Genomic DNA, 23,196 nt, shown 5'->3' on the forward strand with positions numbered 1-23,196 from the left:
AAATTCTCCAGGCAAGAATATTGGAGTGGGTTGCCATTCCCTTCTCCAGGGGATCTTCCTGACCCAGGGATTGAACCCAGGTCTCCTGCATTGCAGGCAGGTTCTTTACCGCCTGAGCCACCAGGGATGGGAAGGGCAAGTACAAATGTAGCCAACAGAGCTGAGAGGTATTAGTGGGATGAGGGTGAGTCTCAGCTCCATCTCCCAGGAAAGCTGGGTGGAGCAGATAGAGCACAGGGTCTGGAGATGCCCTAGTGGATGTGGCAATTACCTGGCCAGAATGAGAACCGACTATAGATGCCACAGAGGCTCTGTGAGTGGCTTTGTAGAAATAGTCCTTCCTGCCTTGGTTTTCCTTGGTTACTTACCTTCCTTTCATCCATCCATTCATCCATCTAATCCAACATTTACTGACCATTTGTTACATGCCAGGCTCTGTTCAGGAATATAAACATGAAAAGCCACAGTCTCTGCCTTCAGGGAACTCATATTTCAAAAAGGGCTTGACTTAGTTTACAGTGAAACAATGATAACATAAAATAGAATAAAGTCATTAACAAAGGGAAAAGCCAAGAAACTGAAAAAAAGAGGGAAGGAACCATCACATCAGACAATGAAGGCTGAGAAAGGCTATGTTCCTCAGCTGCTCTGGCTGGGGCCCAGGGATCATACCTTTTGGCTGTCAGAGGGGAGAAACCATCTGGCTATCACAAGAGAAAAATCTTCTCTGGTCCTGAACTGTGAGAGTCACTCAGGGGATTTTTAAAAGGTGCCTGAAAAATCTAGTGAAAATGTCTTCAACAGCAGTTCTGCCAAATAAATGCAAAGAATTCCAGATATGGCGGGTTTTATTTGGGCTCTATGTGAAGTATTTCTGTTTGGACAATCCCAGAGGGCCAAGGAGGGGCCATCCAGGGGTGTGGTTTTCTGGACATGGGGCAGGGAGACTTCCGAGGGCAAGAGCTTTCACATACATATCCCTCAGACCTGACTGTTCTGGACAGAAGTCATGGGACAGGCAGTTAGAAAAAAATGCAACTTTGGGTCACCATAAATACCACACTTTCATTGTAAATAACTGGGGAAAAACTAGTAAGCAAAAAAATCTTAAATCACTTATAATACCATCACCCAGCAATCACCTTTGCTAGCATTTTGGGAGGGATACATTTATAGCCATTTTAATAAACACACACACACTCTTTAGTTGAAATAAGACAAAACTATTTAACAACCTGCATTTTAAAGAAATAATGTATCATAGCTTTTTATGATATCAATTTTACACAACCTTTTTAAAAATTTTATCTGATTTAATTTTTAAAACTGAATTATTGAAGACTTACAATATTGTGTTAGTGTACAACAAAGTGATTCAGTTTTATATATACGTAACCTTTTTCAGATTCTTTTCCATTATAGGTTGTTATAAGATATTGAATCTAGTTCCCTGTTCTCTACAGTAAAAACTTGTTATTACTCAGCCACAAAAAAGAATGAAATATTGCTATTAGTGGCAACAAGATGGACCTAGAAATTATCATACTAAATGAACTAAGAGAAATATAAATATCATATGATATCACTTATGTGTGAAATCTAAAAAAATAATATGAGTGAACTTAATTGCAAAACAGAAACAGACTCAAGATATAGAAAACAAACTTATGGTTACCAAGGGGAAAGAAGGAAGAGGGAAAAATTAGGAGAATGGGAATAACACCGCTATATATAAAATAAACAACCTTATTCTTAATAGCAACATGATAATGAACTGTATAGCTGGGTCCTTCCTCCTTTACCCTGTCCCATGTAGCTGGACATTTAGGTTGTTTTCAGTGGAGAATCACAATTGTGGTCTTGAGGGTATGTTGGCAGGGCAGACATTCTGTGCTGTTATTCAAAAGTGGAGTCCTGAGCTTCAGATGGTGGAGAGGACAGAGCAGCATGCTGGGCTGACACCCGGCCAGTGGCCTGCACTCAGCTCAGAGCAGTGGGTCAGTACAGGTCTGGTTTCTAAGGTACCTTCCAGTTTTCATGTTCTCCACCCTCACTGACAGACCATAGTCACCTGCATGTCACCCTAACATCAGCAGCAAATAATGCTGCCAACACTTTGGGCTCCTGCTGCTGGCATCTTGGTCGGTCAGCCAAGGGGACTGAGAAGAGAAAGCAGGCAGCCTACACAAAAATCCCAGTGTGCTGGGGTAAACAAGTCTGGATTCCCCCGAGTGCACGAACACCTACCCTATTTCCTCGTGAATGAGCCTGAGCTCTGGGCTCACACAGAGCCTCTGTGTCTGGCCAAGCGGACGAACGAGGGTGGTGCCCGCCCAAACTTTCCACCCGCCTGCAGGGGACGTGGATTCAGACTGCAAATCTCTGGAAAACACGCCAGGGGAAATGGCCACATATTTGCAGAAGTGGACAGGAAGCAGCAGCAGCAGCCATTCCCATCCTGGAGGGCACACAGGAAGTAAGCTCTATGCTCATGTGTGCGGTACCCGCCTGCCCAGTCCTGGCTGGGGGATGGGGTGGGGTCCAAGTTAAACCACGCCATCCCTGCCCTCCCCAGGGGAGCGTCAAGACTTGTTATTGGGATGAATATACACTGGGGAATTTATAAAGATTTATCCATCAACAACTGTATCCATCCAAGCCACCAAGCCTGGGATCCTGGAACTCCCTCCCAAGAGACAAAGATCAGTCCCAGCCCAGCTTTCGCTGGGCTCTCCCCTGCCCACCCACTCCCAGCATGTACCAGAAGCATTCTGGAAACCCCTGGGAGGGTTGGGGTGGATGGGGATGGCTCTGCTGCCCTCTGCTGTTGAAATGCTGCCAACTCATCAGCTGTGGGGGCCCAGTTCTCCAAGAAAGATAACTGTGCCACCCATCAAGGTGGGCTTGCTACTGCTCCCTTCATTCTGCAGCATGGATGCACAGGCTGGTGCAGCAAATCAGATTCCCTCCCCAGTGGGTGTAGGGTGGATGCAGGGAGGTGCACTGCAGGTCACCAGCCTCCCCCACCACCAGGCAAAAGCCTGCAAAATATAATCGGTCTTGGCTACGGAGAAGAGTTGCCCTGTCTAGCTTGGTCCGTGAGAGCACAGGGAGAGCAGAGACTTAAAGCTGGCCCCGGTGAGCTCTCTGCGAGACCCTGGGATGTGCCAAAACCGTAATCATCTCCAGCCTCCTGCCCCTGCACTGTCCCATACACGGGAAGGCTGTCTGTGACTAAAAAGATGCTCAGAGGCCCTGACGCACACCTGGACCCTCAGAGCTTCCTGGGTGACAGCAAACTAGCTTGTGTAGTAACCATGCCCTCGGGGCTCCAGGCCTGTCTTGCTCCTTGGGGATTCCCTGAAGGACTGGGGTGATGCAATCAAGGCCTGGCTGGCTTCCCAAGGAAGAATCCCTGGCCACTTTCCAGGAGTTTGCTCCAGAAACCACTGGTCTGTAAGTTCTGTGAGAGTCGGGTCTAGATCAGGGTCTGAGAAACTCACTACCCTAGAGCTTGCTACAATATAAACAAACATACACTAACTTATTAACTCACTCAACACATATTCACTGAGTGCCTGCAACACCCTAGGAGCTGGGGATACAGCCAAGAACAGGACATGGGTCACTGGCTTCGTGGAGTAACAGCCTTCTATGGGAGGCACTGAATAAGACACTGAATAAATAAACTGTACCAAAGCTCAATGACACTTATATTGTAACAAGGAGCATATTGCACAACAAAGGGCTTTGTTGCCAAAATGTCACGGCCAGTCACAGCCACAGCAGCACAGACTGTAACTCAGACTGGACCTCTGTAGGAGGGACAAGGATTTTTATTTTTGCTGTTTACTCACTGGTTTATTCCAGGGGCCTAGAACAGTGAGTGGCCATAGTAGACTTAGTTGCTCTTCTGAGGTGAACGCATAAAAGAACACAGGTGACGGGGCACCCAGGTCTCCAGTGATGGTGCTAAAGTGCCTGGGGTGGGGCCTGACCACAGGGTTCTCAGGGAAGGTTCAGGCCCTTCCTATGTCACCCAGCTACATGGGCCACCCCGACCTGAGGTGAGGGACTGGCCCTGGTGACCAGCTCAGAGAGGCCTGGGGGCCCTCTGACTGGCCAGGCCCAGGCGAGCATGCTCAGGAGCAGCTCTGGTTGTAGAGTTTGCTTGCTCTGTACGGAAGTTCCCTGGGGACAGGCAGAGGGGAGGGAGACTTCAGGTCTCGGGAGCAGTGCTTTGTGGGTGGGGCATCGCAGGAGCCTCAGGAGACGATGAAACACGGATGCCCCATTAGGCCCTCGTGCGCACAGTGTATTTCCTCACAGCTACCATTTTAGTCAAGAAATGAATTTCCCTTCCAAAATATCTGAAGGATGCAAGGGAACAGCTGTCCTTCAGTTTGGCCATGGGGTGCAGGGCATAATCCAGTTAAAGCAGAACCTGCTCAGGAAGAGGCCCCAGGAGCCCTCAAATTAGCCATCTTGTGACCAGAAAAAAAAAAAAAAAATCCAATCCATTGTCTCAGTACAGGAATATCAATTTCACTTCTAAAAAAAAGATATTTCCATATATTTTTTAAGCTGACTAAGCCATATTTGACCAGATCTTATATACCAGATGCATTCACCTTGATCCCAGGCATTGCAACAGTAAGTGCAACCCACTCCTAATTTAGCGTGTACTTTATATATAGAGAGAGAGTTAACATTAACAAACCCCTCAGGATTGACGCTGCCCCTTCTGAGGCCTGATCTTGCCTCCACTACTGATTCTTCCTCCTCCCATCCCCCCTCCACCCTGCAGGCTGGCCAGAGGCTCACAGGCCCAGAGTCTCCAGGGTGTGGCCAGTGTGCTGTAAGCTCTCTTTGGCCCAGGTAGTGTTCTTTGAAATTCAGAGCCAAAATGTGAAAACCAGGGGACTTTACATACAAATCCAGATCTCCAGCTCCTCATGAACCATCCAGGTCTGTACTCTCATAGGGCAGTGACCAGAGGAGAGGACAGGGCCTCCCCACTGAGGAGGGAGTAGGTGTTCCCCAATCTGCCTCCCCCATGGGCCCCACAGATTCTCATCACACTCGAAGAACTGTCTTCCGCTCAGTAGAGACATATTCCTCAGAACCCACATTTCTACCAAATGTGAGAAAATAAGAGGTGGATGGCCCGGTTTTCTTTCGCTCGGCCTACCTGCCTCACTTGTTCCAGTTACTACTGACTGGTGGCTGCAGGAATCTGAACTGTGTTGCCTGCTTTCCAGAGAGGACTGTGGCCTCCAGTGCAGATGGGTCCTTGCACTGGACAAGGAGATGGTCCGGCTCTCTGAGGAGCCAGATGGGGCGGCCTCACTGGCCTCCCCCCTCACAGGTGAGGACGACAAGGTCAGTGTTGAAATCAACAGTTACCTAACACCACTGCTGGAAGGTGGACATATTGGTCAGGCCAGGGTGGCAGCATCCGTTCGGGGTTATCTGGGCCTGCCCAGACACAACTCAGTGAGACTCTGAAATTAGGACAAAGGCTGCCTGAAGCTGACCTTTCAGTGAAACCTTCAGCTCGCTGTCCCCAGTGGACTCCAGCCACGGCCACAGCCTACCATGGCTTCTTGCTGGGCTCCTGAGCCTGCAGTGGCAACACCGCCCAAGCACATAATCATGTGGAGCAGTGTTGGGGAGAGCCGGTTTGAGAAGGCCCCTGGAACTGACCTCCAAGGTCGCTCTGAACTCTAATTCCCTAAAGGCTCCGGGATTCCAATAAAACAGGTATCACCTCAGTGTTAAAACAACCTTGAACACAGCCTAAGGAAGCTATTCAGGGGACTTTTTCAGGCAAGCTTAATTTACTTCTTGAAATGTTTCCCCTTTTTGTTTAAATGTTTCAGGAGGCAGGCAATTTCCGCTTTATTCACAGGAGCCTATAATCATGGATTACTAGGAAGACGAAATCATTGCGTTCTCCTCCATTCTAAACCATGAAACCCAATGTGTACCCAGCAACCAGCAGGACAAGGTGGCAGTGCCCCTCCAACCCCACCGGTGATACTGTGATGGGCCTCTGTACCTGCATGGCCTTGACCTTGGGGAAGTCCCCTGCAGAGATATGGTATTCTCGCTGCAGCTGAATGTAGATTTCTGGCAACCTGCTGATAAGTTCTCTCTTCTTGTTTTCTTTTCCAAACATACTTGGCATCTCCTTCTTCAGGAAGCTGATGATGTAGGCATGCACCTGAAGGGGTATATGTCAGTGAGGATGTGCCATTTAGAACAGAGGTGCAAACAAGATGGCATCGTCACGCATCATAACACATAGCAGGCACCCCAAGGACCATGGGCCTTGGGACAGGAGGAGGGCGAGAACCTGGGGGAAAGGGATGGGCGTACTGGGTGAGAAAGAGCCTGGTTCTGGTGACTAACCTAAGAAGACCTAAGGGAAAGGTTCACCAGGGCCAGTGTACAGGAGCACCAGGAAATGAAGCTGAGGCTGGTGGAAATGGCTGATTGGCACGGAAATCTGTGCCCAGGGAACAGTGAGATGAGAACTCCCTTAACCTCCCTTTAGACAGTTCAGATCTCAAGATCACTGAGGTCATTTCTGCACAAGACCAGCTGCCTAGGACCAGGCCGGAAAACATAAGCGCCCTGTGGGAGAGGGAGACCTGGTACATGAAGGGGGAGCCCCAGAAACCTTGGTCACTTAGGGGTGGCTGGGCTGGCACTGTTACCCAAAGGGTGGTGAATCCCAATGGGAGGGCTCTGCTTGACCTGCGTCACCTCCTTCCCTAAAATCTCCACCCTTCTACTGATTTCCAACTTTAGGATGTTAAGAAATGCTCATAACAAAGGTTCTCTTTGTATATCTAGAATTCTACAGAGTAATTTAGAAGCCAAGAAAATAAATAAGAAAAGATGAGAAACAAGGCAGTGATTACAAAAAGAAAACGACTATGTAGCTATGGAAAATTCTGTTAAAGAAAACAGATGCCTACTATAATCTTGTGGAAGAATGGAAATTGAATAGAGGGGGTAAGCAGATACATTCCATGGCTCAGTTGAGGGCCTCTGTGTATGGATATAACACCAGGCACAGCCAAAAACATTTTGCTAAGATTTGAACACTAAAGTAAGTGCATAGTGCAAATGCTGACATGCTTGGACCAGACAACGCTAACTTCTCCCCCTGTATAAAGGTCATTTTAACATAAGCACACCCTGTGCTGCCTGGCTATTTCTGCAAGTATGACTGGGACAGATGGTTGGATAGCATCACCGACTCGATGGATCTGAATTTGAACAAACACTAGGAGATAGTGGAAGACAGGGAAGCCTGGCATGCTGTAGTCCATGGGGTCATAAAGAGTTGGACACAATTTAGCAACTGAACAACAACAACAGCAACAATAGAGTGGAAGAGATGCTTTTAAACCTTCCTGTCACTGGTAAACTTACTTTTCAAATGAAAACAACTTAAAATATTCACACAATTAAAGATAACTAGAGAAATCCAAGGTTTGGGAATCCTTTTATTTAGAATGATGGGCTTTAACTGCATTCCTTCAGATATGATGAATAAGTATTGAAACTTGTAAGACAGGTAATTTCCTTGGCTGGATTAGTGAATGCCTGGCTTGGTTTGGATGGGGTGAGAGAGGGCCCTGCACAGCTCCAAGGGACTTGGAGGGGCTGTCACATTCCACTGGGAAGAATGAGCTGTCACCAGCTGTCCCTGCATCATTTCCTTGGCCTTGGCACCCCTGGAACCTCTGGACTGGACCTGTGGACCCCTCTCTCCACCTGCCCTGCTTTGGAGGTTCCTCCCAGCTGAAGGAGCAAGTATCCCCACCTGCTCAGCCTCGTATCCACAAGGGCGTCTTTCCAAGACTCCTTCCCAGACCCCACATCTGGGGCAGCTGCCAGGGCCCTGTCCAGGGAAGGCTGACCACTCAGTCCGTGGGAATGGCACCTTGTTCTTGAACACTGCCTGATCCCCAGGGCCCTGTGTTCCCCAGGCTGGGCTGCAGGCGATATGCCCCTGCCACAGCTCTCCCCGCACCCCTACCTGCTCCCCATCCCTGCCCTCGTGGTGCTCATGCTGATGACTAAGGCTGCTGGGTAATGGGCTACCCTTGGACGCCAGGCCTCAGGGCCCTCCTCCTCTCACCTGTCTGGCATTACCTGAGTCATGACCCTCAGGTGACCTGCTCATGCTACACGCTGCTCTCACCCTCAACCTCCAATTCCAGGACGTTCTACTGGCCTATTCTGTTCTAGGGAAGTTTCCTGTTGTTCCGCCTCTGCATGGTCGTTCCCTCCTGCCTTTCCCTGGGCAACATAAGACAATAACCCAGGGTCAGATTTGATGCATGGGCCCTGCCTTTAAGAAGATTATCATGTTATGAGGTAAATTACAATCCTTAGAATCACAGAGTATTAAATCTAGAAGGGGTTCCTTTAAACTGATTGAATTCCTGGTTCCAGGAAATTCATATGACTCAAAGTTATACAACTAGTTAGGAGATGCCAAGCTGGCACTAGCATTCACCTGCCTCATTCCCTACCTTACAGAATTAACTTTTTGTTAATTACTTTTTATGGGTGTGAATGAAAAACTGTACTGATGCTGCTGAAATCTGGAATTCACACCCAACTATGTCCAATGGAACAACTTTGAGGTTTGGCTTCTGATTATTCCTAACTCACAGGGAAGCTTTGGAAATATCACGTACTCTTCTCTTCCCAGACACAAAGAAATGGATGCGTTATGGCACATGATGTGAGTAAAGACTGCAGTCTTCTAGTAGGACTGAGTCTTGTGAGTTTCTAAGGGCCCTTGGTAAACAAGGGGCAGCCAGGGTGGCTGAAATCCCCACTCAACTTGAAAAGCTCCCTCCTGCCCTAATGTGTCCAAAGGTGTGTCCCCAAATAATGCAGGACCAAGGGCCAGACCTGGCGAGGGTCCTCAGAAGGAGGTAGAGACAGTCTGACTCTTTGCTGTTTATAATAAGGGAAAATTAATCAAGAGGAAGAGGAATAGGATAAAGCAGAGGTGGGCAGGATGGGACCTCGTTTTGGGAGGCTGGGTCGGGCCCTGCCACCGCCGCCCACTCGCTCACTGGACAACTCTGGGTGAGCTGTCCCCTCCCTGGCCTCAGCTTGCTCACCCACAAACTGGAGCTGACAACCCTTACCTCACAGGTTTGTGGTTAGGAGAATCAAGAGAGGGCATGTATTTGAAAGCACTTTGTCCGCTAGAAAGAGGAGTAAAAACGTTAATTGACCAATGACCAGACATTTGTAGCTGGAGGGGTAGTAACACCAGAGGCGGCTTGTGGCTAATTAGTCCTTACTGAACAATGAATAAACTCTCCATATTTAAATAGCAACGTGATTAATCTGGGTTCCAAGGTCTTCATTCACAAGCAAATGGCACTGAGCCCTGTTGAACTTCTGAACATTTTTATCTTGTCCAATTCACTCTTTCCCTTGTATAAAACTGGAAAAGTCCCAACTCATTAAATGGTGATGACCAAGGGTAAGTCAAATGACTCAAAATGTAAGTTTTTTTTTTTTTTTTCTGGGCTAATAATGAGCAGAAAAAGATGGATTAAATGAACATGGATTTATAGTTCACATCTATACTCTGCCACAATCTCATGAACTGTGTCCAGTGACAACTGTTTGTATATCCGATGCTGAGAAACATGTACACAGAGTGATACTGGCTATATCTACTGTGGGCTTGGAGGGCAATCGCAGCAGTGAGTGTGGGAAGCTTGCAATACACATGGAGAGTAGAAATGGAAAGGCCCATGGAATCTGGATACTGGCGAGCGATGTGGAGTCAGTCAGGCCAGGAAACATGGTTCTGCACTGGACAACCTCAGGGTTGCCCGGGTTTTATATGACCTGATGGAGATCTGCACCTTTGCAGGTCCAGCTGGAAACCTGCATAGAACATTTAACCTCTGGGGATCAGCGCATTTTAAAAGTGGGTTTATTATGACATAAAAACTTCAGTTCATAAACTGAAGACTCAGAAGATGAACCCATGAGGTAATAAGTGTGAGGCTTCAAGATGCAGCTGATTGGCTCCCACTTGGGTTTCTTATTCTGTTGAAATCAAAGCTGGGACCAATAGCAGATGTGATTTTAAAGGGCCTTAAAGGATGCGAGGGGCCCACCCAGTCATCTGAGTCAGGCTTTAAAGAGATAGGCTCCCCTGAGTATGTGGACTCAAGCTACTGACACACCCCTAGTAGCTTGAGGCTGTTGACTGAGCTATTTTTAAACACCACCTGGAAGACTAAGCATCAAAGGGAGAGTTACCAGCCACTGTAGAATGATTCTTACATAACTTAGCTTGGGTCCATGTGGTAAATTTCAAAATGTCTAATTCCTCCCCCAGAAGGAATGGGCGGGGCAGGCAGACTGGAAAGCTCGGTCCTCCAAGCCACACATGATGAAGAGGAGAACACGCTTTGAAGATGAAACTAAATTCCACAGAACTATACTAAATGCCCCAAATCACTGATCTCTCCTTTCCTTTCTCATTTTCAGTTTGTTCCTTCCTCAAATGTTGACTCATTTTTTTACTGAACAAAGGTCTCCAAGCGAGTGTGAACCTTTCCTATTCATGAGCAGGGTATTTATAAAAGGTGGGGTCCTAGAGTAAACTTGCCTTGCTTTTTACCTTTGTGCGTTTATCCCACAAACTACTATGATTTGGAGTTTGAACCTTATTTCATTTAAAAAAAAAGTTTTTTTTTTATGTTGCCCAATTTTTTCAAGTCTTTATTGAATTTGTTATGATATTGCTTCTCTTTTATGCTTTGGTTTTTGGTTGCCAGGCATGTGGGATCTTACCTCCTCAGCCAGGGATCAAACCTACACCCCCTCCATTGGAAGGCAGTCTTAACTCCTGGATCACCAGGAAAGATCCTGAACTTTATTTAACTTTGCTACTTTAATGATACTGAATAAAAGTAAATTCTTATTTTCTAAACCTTTGGTGGGGGCTTTCCCCAAACAGATTACTCTAAAAAATCATGAAATGAAACTTGACTGGCATCTGAGATTGTGAACAGTCTTCACAGAAAGATGTCTACTGATACCATAAGATATAGACTCTTTGAGGCTAACCAAAAAACCCACTCTAAAGATTTCTTGTTCCTTGAAATAGGACTGGGGGAAAAATGTAAATAGGAAAAGTAGGGAAATAATTAAGTTTCAAGAGATCTTCAGTAAGAGTGCCATTTTTCATATTATGGAAAATGTCATCTTTGTGATACTTTGATTACTGCAGAATTCAGCAGGACATTAACAACGCCATTTCTGGCTTTTATTTCTGGATGGGCCACAAATTCTACCTAATTATGGTGGTATATAAATAGACACATTCCACCCACCAACTCAGAGCTTCCCTGGTGGCTCAGTGGTAAAGAATCTGCCTGTAATGCAGAAGACGCAGGTTCAATCCCTGGGAAGATCCCCTGGAGAAGGAAATGGCAACCTACTCCAGTATTCTTGCCTAGGAAACCCCATGGACAGAGAAGACTGGCAGGCTACAGTCCATGGGGTCACAAAAGAGTCGGACACAACTTAGCAACTAAACAACAACAAACCAATGCAGATCTGACACCTGCTAGGTGATATCTGGAAATTTATCCTTTGAACGCTTTCAAAAATCACAGCTTGACAAACTTCTAAACTTTGTAGGGTTTATGTGGATGGAGAACGTTACAGAATAATCAGAATCACAGATTAATGAAGAAAGCAAGGGCATAGTAAAGAGCAACAGATGCTGTCCACGCTGCATTTCAGGCGAATGCTTTCCGGACCAGGGAGTCAGGCCCACTGGAGTTTGAATCTATAACTTCAGGCTGGGAAGTCTTGGGTAAGTAAGTTCACCTTTCTGAGCTTCAGTTCCCTTGTATGAGAAATGAATGTCCAACTTTGCATACTGTGGGCAGGATCAGATAAAATAACATGTGCAATGCAAATCGTGGGGCTTCTAGAACATTACAGACCCTCAGTCAAGGTTGGCCTGCCAAAGGAAAACTGGATCAGGAGAAAGAGAGATGAATATATCAAAACCCAAGAGCATTTTTATGAAACAGGAACACTTCAAAGAGTATAGCTCAGGTGACCCCTTGTCCATTTCAGCAACAAGTTCACAAATGGAACATAAAACTGCAGATGGTGTATGAAGCGGATGGCACTGGTTAGTGGTCAAGGCTATTGTGCTGAGTTCAGCTTCTTCTCTGCCTGAGACTGTTTCCTGCCCCCCCTGCCAGCCTGGTGCCGCCCCAGGAACACACTGGCACAGCTCAGGCTAGAAACATCCGTACTTCAAACATTTTCCTTTATGAAAAGGAACAAGCCAGATACTATTCTTAGGAAGAAAAAAAAAAGACAAGCTTTTTTCCTAGAAGTAAGCTCAGCAATTTGACTGCCCCCTGCCCCCACCCCCTGCCTCTACACAGGGCTTTCATTATTCCCGAGTCAGTACACACAGCAGCATTCTGTGCCTCTAAACCCAGGCCACGCTGGCCCCTTCACAGGGCTCAAGGTGCCAGGATGGCAGCGAAATCCCATGCGCTTGGCACCCCCAGTGAGCCTTTTGCCTTTTATTTATTTATATGATCAAATATTGCTGCATCTTGCGTTACCAGGCCCTCAGCAACGCCTAGTAAATGAAAAAAAAAGTCCATGGTCATTTAAAGATAGTTTAAAAGATCTTGAAATCTGCAAAGGCCATGACATCATTTACCAGCCTTGGTTATACAATCATTTTGGGTATTACGTACCCTGAAGGTGAAGTTCAGTTACATCAGCCAGAGAAGAGAAAGACCACATGCCAGGGGGTCACTAACTGGGCAAAAACAGACTTCCTGCCACTGAGCCAGGGAGGGAAATCATCTCAGGAGGGCTGCAAATTAGTGGATTTACAAGCCTTGCAAAACTGAAACAAAAGTGGCTGTTCCGGGAAGGAAGCAGCTTGAATGAGAAGAAAAGAAAAAGAGCTGTGACTCAGGAGCACAGGTGACTGCAGACCAGCAGAACCACATGGGTGGAGGGTGTGAAAAAGCCTTGGGGGGAGCAAGAGGAAAGAGCAGATCCAGGGAAGATGGGCGGGGTCGCAGCCAGTGGGGTGTCTGTCTGGACACAGGAGGGATGCTGCCCTGGAGCACACCAACCAGCATGCAGGCAGTAAAGAGGGGCTGGACGGCTGGTTACCTGCCTGTCGGTCACCCTCAGTGGAACCCTCCCTGCTCCCCACCCCAGCCAGGTCCCTTCTCAGAGCACAGTGTCTACACCTTGGCACTCACAGCTCACCATTCTGAAGAGGGAGGTTTGGCGCCCCCTCCTTCGCCTGACTAGGTTGCCCAGCCCTGGCCTAGGGTGCTGTTGACTGAAGTAGGCAAAGTAATGGTCGACTCTAGAAGGCTGGCCTGTGGGCCCCCAGACCAGAGCAGAAGCCACTTGTGGTGCAGCAAGAGGAAGTGGGGAGACGCAGGTTCTCTGCCATCAGAAGCTGAAGGAAAAATGAGGCCTCCTGACCAGGGATCTGGAGCGGCGGGCCCGGGACTGCTTCTAGCAGAAGGGACAAGGCCAAAGCAGAAGGCTAGACTGGAACTCAGGAGGGCTGTCTTTAGTCCTTTGTCACTCAAGACCTCTGGTTCCCAAACCTGACTGATCATCAGAATCACCCAGGGAGCTTTACACACAGACAGACAGACAGACAGACACACATACACACACACACACACTCTACCCCCAATTAGAGGCTCTGGGGCCTGGGAGCTTACATTGCTTAAAGCTCCTGGGTGCTTTTGATGATCACTGGGACTAGATAAACTCTGGAGGCACTTGTGGTGTTAGAGGAATATCATTTTATGAAATGGACATACAGTTTTTAAAGAACCATTTTTTTTTCTGTACTTTTTCTCAGAGGAGTCACATGCTCCCCTCTCTTCAGAGGCACAGCAAAATCCACTATGCTGTTAACACTTGAGGGTGGTCAGATTACTGCCCACCACCTGGAGGCACAGACTCCTGGGGCTGCTAAAAGGCTCAGCCATGAGGTCGGAGAGCGGGAACCACAGCCCAGATGGGGATATGGTGTGCCCCCACCTGAAATGGCATAGTTGGTGGACTGGGCAGAGCCAACCTCCTATGGCCTGTGTCCTCGTGTGACACAGGGCTCTATGCCTTAGGCACAGGGTGATGGGTGCTGGTACCTTGGCACCCCACTGTTCCCACCAAAGCCACCTCTCTCTGGTTCAGTGGGTTACCTTCCTACCATCCTAACATAGCAGCAGCATCTAGGTGGTGAGTGCACACATTTCCCTGAGTGGCGGGTGCTACGTCAAGCACTCTGCAAGCCAGGTCACACTGAACCCTCCTAAGCACCCTGGGATGTGCTCTTTCTTACTAGTTCCATTTTATAGGTTGAGTCAGGCTTGGAAAGGTTGAGTCATTTGCCCAAGATCACAGAGGTAGGAGCCAGAATCTAAAGAAGATACTGATTGTCAGGCTTGCTTCATAACCCTTCCATGTCCTGTTCCCTGAGGCTCCTGGAGTAGAACCTCTGCCTAGTTTCCCTTACAGAGGTGCATGTGGGAAGAGTCCCTGCCCAGGCTGCTGCTGGGGGTCTCCAGCTTACCTTGGCCAGCCGCGCTCGCTTGATGAGGTCGTTGAGTTTGCGCACTGCCGCCTTCTGGGGAAGGCTCTGGATGTCTCTGAACAGGTCCTGGGCCTCGGCCTCGAAGAGCCGTCGGTTGTCAGTGTTCTGCAGGGGCTGCGTCCAGAAGGAGCCGATATAGACACGTAGCACCTCAGGTGTGTTGATGACCTTGCCCAGGGACCACATGAGGGCCCCATAGACTCGCATCAGCTGTTGCGTGTCCACTTGGTCGGCCTTGTTCAGCACCACGCGGATCTTGTCGTCCTGGCCCCGGAAGGCCTTGATGGCCTCTGAGAACTCGTCCGAGATGTCCAGTTTGTGTGCATCGAAGAGCAGGATAATCCTGTCCACCCGCTCAGCGAACCACTGAAGGACCTGGCAAAAGTCATACCCTGTGGGGAGGGAAGGGGCAGGTCAGTGCGGCCGACTGCTGCAGGTGATGTGCTGGCAGAGGGCTCAGAACCACCTGGGTCTCCAGCAGCTGCCAAGGAGAGTGCCCCATCTTCAAGCTGGAGGAAGTGGAGGACATTAACAAAACTGTTTCAAATGGGGCCCCCTGGGCTGGATGCATCAAGTTAACACTGGGGATGCTGGGAGTCCTCGCATGGGCAGTAACAGGGGATATTGTGGTCACTCTGATTGGGCAATGCTTGCTTCCTTATCTGTAATTTCTTTTAGCCCCCAGGAGCCTCTTGTTTCACCTAGTATAGTCTTTTGGTTTAATGGCAAAATTGAGTAATGGCCCTGAAAAAATATAGGCCAGGGGTCAAAAGCTCTCAATTTCTACCAAAGTCTCACTTTTCTGAAAGTACCAGAGCTGGAGAAGGAAGAAATCTAGTGGCCACTCGGAGTCCCATGGAGTGTCCAGGAAGTACCACAAAAGAGAAATTTCCATCTATCTCAATTTTTAAGAGTGTTAAGGAGATCAAAGGTTGACCTGGCCAAAACCGTGACCTTTATTTATCATTTGGACTATTTATATCTTAAGTATGTTGTAAATATTTTTAAAATTGTGTTTCATAGCCATTCCATGAAATGGTCTCTTGCCAATTTCTTTCTAAAAATGACCAGACCCATGACAATTCTGTTTATTTTACTTTGGCTGTGTACCAACACACTCCAAATCATGCACCCAAATCAACACTCCTCTCGGCTTGTGGTCAAGGCTTTTGAGCATTTCTCAGGGAGGCAAGTCCCATGAGAAGCAAACAGAAGGGGCCAGTCACCTGGGCTTATTTTTATTCTCAAGTCTGATTAGCTCTAGAATCAAGCCTCAAAGCAGTGCAGTCAGAATCCAGATGGGATATTTCCTGACTCTACTTTTCATGCTCTTGCCTCTTTTTTAGATCTGGAAAACTTCCAAACACACATAACAGTCTAGAGAATAATGTGATGAATGTTGACGTGCCCACCTTGTACCTTTAAGAAATTTTCACTTGACCTTGTTTGCTTCAAATACTTAAAAAAAATTTGAAATCTAGTTTATTTAAATAACTAAACACTACAAAGCAGCGAGGGTGAACTAGATTTTCACTTGTCAACACAGACAAATCTCTCACACACAAAACAATCAGTTTCAAAAGGACATGGATATAGCATGATAACATTCACTTACAATGTTAAAAAACAAAGCACCATTCAACAACCTATGGATATGTACTACAGCTCGAATACAAACATGTTACACAGGTTTGCGGATGCCGGTTGATTCTGGGGATGGAGGGAGTGAGGCATCTAAAGTAGATGAGTGTCTAAAGGAGAATGAGCTATTAGACAGAAATAAAGGGGGTCCATGGACTAAAGTTTCCATGAATTGAAGAACAGGTGTAAGAGGAGTAATTGGGCAAGCAAACTGGATTCAGATACATTTAAATAGAGAATTCCCTGGTAGTCCAGTGGTTGGGAATCCGCCTTCTAATGCAAGGGAGCGGGGTTCGATCCCTGGTCGGGAAACTATGATCCTACATGCCACAGGGCAATTAAGCCCAGGGGCCTCAACTAGAGAAGCTCACGAGCTGCAACTATGAAGCCCGTGCACCACAGCTAGAGAAAGCCCATGTGCCACAATGAAGACCCAGCACAGCCCAAACTTAAAAAAAAAAAAAAAAAAGATACATTTAAATAAAGAAAACATTCATGAAAGTGCTGAAGCCCCCCATGACTCCCTCCCCAAGCCCTGTCCTCAACCTCCTCCCCAGAGGAAACCACAGCGCCTGGATGCAGGGCTTTATGTCACCGCGCATGTGTGTATGCTGCCAGCTCAGGCTTTTCACTTCCCTTTTCTGTCTCACTGAGGGACTCCCTGATTCCCTGGGGACAAGGAGACCAAAGGTAGTTCCCAGAATGTGGGCTAGAGTTTTTCATTGCTCTCAGCAGCCAGTTTAGATCAGAAGAAAATCAAAGACTTATGGAACGGGTCACAGAGTAGGATATGAGGATTCTGAGTTAAGATCTTACTTAGTTCTGTCCCTATGAGGCCAGAGCAAACCTCCTCCTAAGGTAACGTGGGTTCTGTCATTTGAGACTGACCTGTGCACCAGAGAGCCCAGATATCCTGGGTAGGAGATGCTCAGCTGATGAAAGTCAGCGCTGTTCCCTGGGGGCCGGGACAACGTTTTGAAGCCACCCACTGAAGGCCCTGTTTGTGGATTTACTTTTCCAATAGGGAGGATGGACCTGTCTCTCTGACCCAGTGCCTCTCTCATTTGATAACTGAAGGTTCATAAACAGATTTTAGAAAAGGCTGTGTCCAGCACGCACACTGGGGAGGACACCAGCTGTGCTTTGCTGAATGCCCTTCCTGTTGGATGGGGGTTGCGTGGGTTCCTTGGGGACCACAGACGCTGAAGGTGTGGTGGACAGTCTCTTGCGCCACTCGTTAGCAGGCTGGGGTACAGACAGGTGATTTAGAATCAGACAATCATCTCCTGGGCTTCCCAGGTGGTGCTAGTGATAAAGAACCTGCCTGCCAGTGCAGGAGATGCAAGAGACACGGGTTCAATCCCTGGGTCGAGAAGATTGCCTGGAGGAGGGCACGGCATCCCACTCCAGTATTCTTGCCTGGAGAATCCCCATGGACAGAGGAGCCTGGTGGGCTACAGTCCATGGGGTCGCAAAGAGTTGGACATGAGTGAGGTGACTTAGCACGCATGCAAGCCTCTCCTACCAGAGGATGGTGTTGAATCTTAAGGGAATGATGCAAAGACACAGGGAAAATGAGAATTTATTTATGGCAGAGATGGCTGAATTTAGACGGTGATAGTGGCTTCCTAACCTAGTTTTTGAGCCCAGCTCTCTAGTCTTCCTATCCATTCTGTGAACAACCTGATCTTCTGAAAAACTCCTTTTATGCTCAAGTTAGTCAGCTTCTTTGGTTTGCTACCAAGGATCATGATTGGTAAATAATCTATCCCTACATTTGAATATTTTCAAACTATGGATGCTTTTACAACCAGTAAAGAAACTTGCCACACCAATAGCTGTCACCTCCTCCGTATGCGAGCACCGTGTAAATCCAGCCATGCAGACACGTCTCTCTTCCTCCACGGGCCACCTGGTTGAGTGGTTGGCCTCTCCAGTAACATGTGTGTTTCAACTTTAATTTAGGTTCCTAAAAGTTATTTTAAAAAAAGACTTCATTCCAATGCTTCAGTGAAATAAAAAGTTACTGGGATCAGAGCTGCCAGATCTAAGTGTGCTAAAGTGAAGCCAGTACTCACCTTTGGAGGAATGGCTGCATGTCTGTATTCTTTTGTTTTAAAGTCATGATGAAAGCTTGGTAAGGATTAAGCAGTATGGGTAGGTAAAACTGCTTTGTTTGTCATTAAGAGGTGTTAAAGAATGGCTTGTCACATGTTAGGCATCACAATCAAAGGTGAAAAAAAATCACTAAGTGTCTCAGAAGAAAGCAAAGAATTGTCAAAGCTGGGAGAGGTTGGTCTGCTCAATTTTTCCCTCACATGCAGTTGTTGTTATCATTATTGTACCATTTTCAAGTGTACAGTTCAGTGGCATTAAGTGCATTCATACTGTTGTCAACCATCACAACCATCCATCTCCAGAACTCTTTTTTCACCTTCCCAAACTGCAACTGTGCCCACTAAACAATAACTGTTGATCCCTTCCTCCCTCTTCTGGGCTCCCAGAGCCCTTTGCTTGTTCTCCTATCAAATGGCTTTACACAGTGGATTATAGCCTGATGGATGTACAGGGTTCTCTCATTAGATAATAAATTCTTTAACTGTAGGGACCACATCTTCCTCACAGTGGCACAAGACAGTGATTATCAGAAGTGTGGGCTTTGGATTCAGGCTGCCTGGGATTCTATCCTACCTCTGTCACTTACTACTTTTGTGACCCAGGGCATGCTGCTTTATCTCTCTGTGTCTCATTTTCTCATCTGTAAAATGGGGCTAATAATGGTATCCATATACTTCACAGGGCTGTGGAGTTAATATAGGTGAAGCATTTAGAATCATCTTGGCAGCTGGAAAGCTCTCTAAAATGTTATGACCTGGTTATTTAAAAAATCCTTGCATCCAGTTCCCAGTGCCTGGTGGGGGCAAAATAAAGATTTGCTGAAAGATGCCTGGCTGGTGTGAAGTATAGCCTGCAACCATGGAGAAAACAAAATTTCGCTAATTAAACTGGGTAAAGGTGACAATGCAGTGATGCTCAAGCCACGTGAGAGAATCAGTGCTCAGAAGATAGCTGATAGAACATACTGACTGAGCAGAGACCGCTCGTATTTTATGAATAGAGCCAGTGGCCTTTCTTTCCCTGCTTGTGAAACAGAGGGACTTCTACCAGTTGGTCTTAAAGACTGCATGCCAATTCACTTCTGTCAAGTCCAACTCTTTGCAACCCTATGGACTGGAGTGGGTTGCCATCCATTCCTCCAGGGGATCTTCCCAACCCAGGGACTGAACCTGTGTCCTCTTATGTCTCCACCACCGGCAGGCGGGTTTTTACCACTAGTGCCACATAAGAAGCCCCTCAAAGACCCTGGGTTACTCCTAAAACAAGGCAATGATTCCGATTGCAGGATCCTCCTTGGCTTAGCAAAGTCCCGTGCACACCTGTGCTGGCCAGGACAGCTCAGGGCAAACCTTTGAGCTCAGCAGGGGGAGAGCAATGAACTCCCCCAGAGGTTCTGTCACAGAGGGCGGTCAGGGCGGTCTGTGACGACGCTACCACTTAAAACAACGTTGAATACCAGTGGCCCTCAGACTGAACGTGCCCTCGGCTGCTGTTTTGTTCAGCCTACAGGGTGTCCTTATGTTCTGCACTCACTGCCTTTGGCCTGGACAGCACTGTCCACCTGGTGCCCACTTCTGAGTGGAAACACTACAGCTCAGACTCTGACTTAGAGACTCATTTGTGCTCTCCAGCCCTCCTGGGTTCCTGAGGGGCACTCCTAGCTGCCATCCGCCCCCCCCCCCCCCCGCCACACAAAGAACTGCATGGTGTTACTTCATAGGTGCCTCCCACCTGGGCTGGGAATGTCTGAGGGTGGGGGCCTCCTCACCCTGCTTCTCCATCCCAGAAGGGTGCTTGCCAACACAGCCCTCAGGAGTGCTTCCTGATGAACTCAATGTATTTTGTGGGAAAACGTTCAACATTCCCTTTTTATTTTTTGGCCAGGCCGCATGGCTTGCAGGATCTCAGTTCCCTGACTAGGGATCAAACCTAGGCCCTCTGCAGTGAAAGTGCAGAATCCTAACCACTGGATTGCCAGGGAATTCCCCTAAACTTCCCTGCCTTAAACAATTTCTCGAACATGTCTCTTTGGAAATCAAAAGTACACTAAATGTCCTGGAATTTAATAAGACATTTCAAACACAAAAAATTTTTTAAATGGATTAATTATTAATTATCAAATTCCTAGGATGTGTTTGGAATTGCTGCTGAGGGACATGCTGCCATAAAACTGAGGCTGCTAGCTTTACCCAGAATAGCCCCAAACTGGAAATAATCCACATATCCTTTGGTGGGTGTGCGTCTATCAGTGGAATACTACTCAGCGATAAATGGATGGGGCTACTGACACAGGCAACCACACGGGTGAATCTCAGAAACATGCCAGGTGGGAGAAGCCAGGCATTAAAGAACTTATAACTGTACAATTCCATTTACACCAAATTCTAGAGCAGACAAAGCTAAGGTCCAGTGACAGAGAGCAGATGAGGGGTTGCCTAGGACTGAAGATGGGGCTGGGACTGACCACAAAGTGCCAAAATCAAAGAAGGAACTTCTCAGGGTGATGCAAAGTTTCTGTTTCTAGAAGAGGGTGGTGGTTACACAAGAAACACGAGTACATGACTAAATCTGCAAATTCATCAAAACTCAGCAAGCTGTACAATTAGAGTGAGTGCATTGTAATGTACTGTACTTCAATAAAACTGACTTAAAAAGAAAAAATAAATAAGAAAGAAAAAGGATGGACAGAAGGCTGGAAAGAAAGAAAAGGAGAAAGAAAGGGAGAAGGGAAAAAAGGAAAAAAATCCAAGGTTGCTGAACTTGTTTGAAGATATACATCTCCACACACTGCTGAGTGGACCAGGAAGTTGAAATCTGTTCAAGGGAACTATGTCACGAATCTGGCCATGTACAGAGGTGGATTTAGCAATAGTTCCAACAGTCTTAACCACAAAGGTTAAAGTAAAATCTGGCTTGTCCACTGAAACTTTGAGAGTTGTGAATTTCACAGTGTCTTGCCTCATGGCCAAGATGCTTAAGGTCTTTCATCGTGACAGACCAGGGACGAGAATGCTCTGAGTTTACGAGAATCGGTTCCAGCTGCACAGAATGCAATAAGGCCCAGGACACACAGATCTGGGCGTGTGTGTGCACATCCCCAGGTGAGCATGCCTGTGGGTGTAGGGTATATACGTGCACATGTATGAGTGTGTGTGTGGAGCATAAAATTCAATATAATAATAGAACTGTCCCCACGGTACTCAATATATTTTAAATATGTTATCAGTCAATTATATATAGGGGCTTCCCAGGTGGTACAGTTAGTAAAGAATCACCTGCCAATGAAGGAGATGCAAGAGACGCAGGTTTGATCCCTGGGTCAGGAAGATCCCCTGGGGGACAAAATGGCAACCCACTACAGTATTCTTGCCTGGAAAATTCCATGGACAGAGGAGCCTGGAGGGCTATAATCTATGGGGACTATAGAGTTGCAAGAGTTGGACATGATTGAGCACGTCCACAGATGTATAAACTGAGGCTTAATGATTTAAGACACCTGCCCAAGGTTACACAGCTAACAGGTAGTGGAACCTGAACTAAAACCAGGCCCCTAGAGGAGATGTGGAAATGACAGACATTTCAATTCTGTAAGACGTTCCAATGGAACTTGTAACAGTCTGGAACAAAACAGAGGTGTAATCAATTCAATTGTTTAAAAGTACAGATTTTCTTTTTGCAAAAGGACCCCACAGCTATATGGCTTTCGGAGCTGGGAAAGAGACTTTGTCCTATGGAAGATCCCAGCTTGGCATTCCTGGTTTCACGTTCTGGGAACAAGGAGGAGGCAGGAAGGAAGGGGCCCTTTCCATGCAATCAGGGGGCTTCCGTCACAGCCCTGTGGAGACTGTGGTCTCCGTCCTTGCTGAAAAGCCTCACCAGGAAATGGCATCTGAGGTCAGGACAGTGGCCCCAGGCTCAGGTAAACACAGGGCGGGGACCCCAAGGAAGCAAATTTGACTATTTTTAATAGCACAACAGAAAAAAATGCTTCAGTTAACTTCCCCAAGCCAAGTTTCCTATTACGTGAGTTTTAATCAAGATGTGTGTCAGTAAAAGAATGCAAGATAATGGTGCTCTCTGCTAGTGCCATTCTTGGGGTGGACAAGGCCCCTGACCAGCTGGCCAAGCCCAGGCCTTTGCCCAGAACCTCCTTTCTGCCTGGAGCGCCTTCCCTCTCTCCCGTCTCCAACCACCCATGCCCCTAGGAGGCCTCCCCGACCAGAGCAGAGCAGCATATCCCTGCCTCCCGAGAGGGTCTGTTCTCTGCCACAGCCCATGCTCTAGACGAGACTGTCATTGTCATGTCTGGCGTCCAAAAGCCCACTGCAGCACACCTGACACTACCTAAATCCGTTCCCCTGTGATCTATTCTTCCAGCACCAGTGATGTTTCCTTTGGAGCACTTACTTCCTGTAATGATATATTTATTTGGTGATTATGTGACAGAAACGCCGAAGGGGAACTTCACCGCTCACCTGTTCACCACTGTACACCCAGGATCCACCACTGAACAGAGTAGGTGCTCAGTAAATCTAGTTTGTGCTAAGTCTCTTCAGTCAGGTCCCACTCTTCAGGACCCCATGGACTGTGGCCCACTGGGGTCCTCTGTCCATGGGATTCTCCAGACAAGAATACTGGAGTGGGTCGCCATGCCCTTCTCCAGGGGATCCGTTTATTCCCCCAAAAAATTTAAAACAAAACTACCATATGATCCTGCAATTCTACTCCTGGGTATCGATCCAAAAGAATTTAAA

General features: G+C 47.3%; 1 protein-coding gene and 1 non-coding gene across 2 annotated transcripts in view; both read right to left on the bottom strand.

Moving 5' to 3' along the window:
- EHD4 (EH domain containing 4) overlaps positions 1-23,196 on the bottom strand; it is an 86,926-nt gene that overhangs the window by 3,589 nt on the left and 60,141 nt on the right. The window contains exons 4-5 of the mRNA XM_081507772.1: positions 14,663-15,075; positions 6,062-6,226 (exon numbers count right to left, since the gene is read on the bottom strand). Of these exons, the coding sequence (XP_081363898.1) occupies positions 6,062-6,226; positions 14,663-15,075 (578 nt within the window). The remainder of the gene's footprint in view (positions 1-6,061; positions 6,227-14,662; positions 15,076-23,196) is intronic.
- TRNAE-UUC (transfer RNA glutamic acid (anticodon UUC)) lies at positions 20,351-20,423 on the bottom strand. Its single transcript has one exon. It is a non-coding gene; the product is annotated as a tRNA-Glu (tRNA).

The sequence above is a fragment of the Giraffa tippelskirchi genome, chromosome 7, assembly GCF_054371585.1.
Source record: "Giraffa tippelskirchi isolate mGirTip1 chromosome 7, T2T-mGirTip1v1.2.pri, whole genome shotgun sequence".
Taxonomy (NCBI): Eukaryota; Metazoa; Chordata; class Mammalia; order Artiodactyla; family Giraffidae; genus Giraffa; species Giraffa tippelskirchi.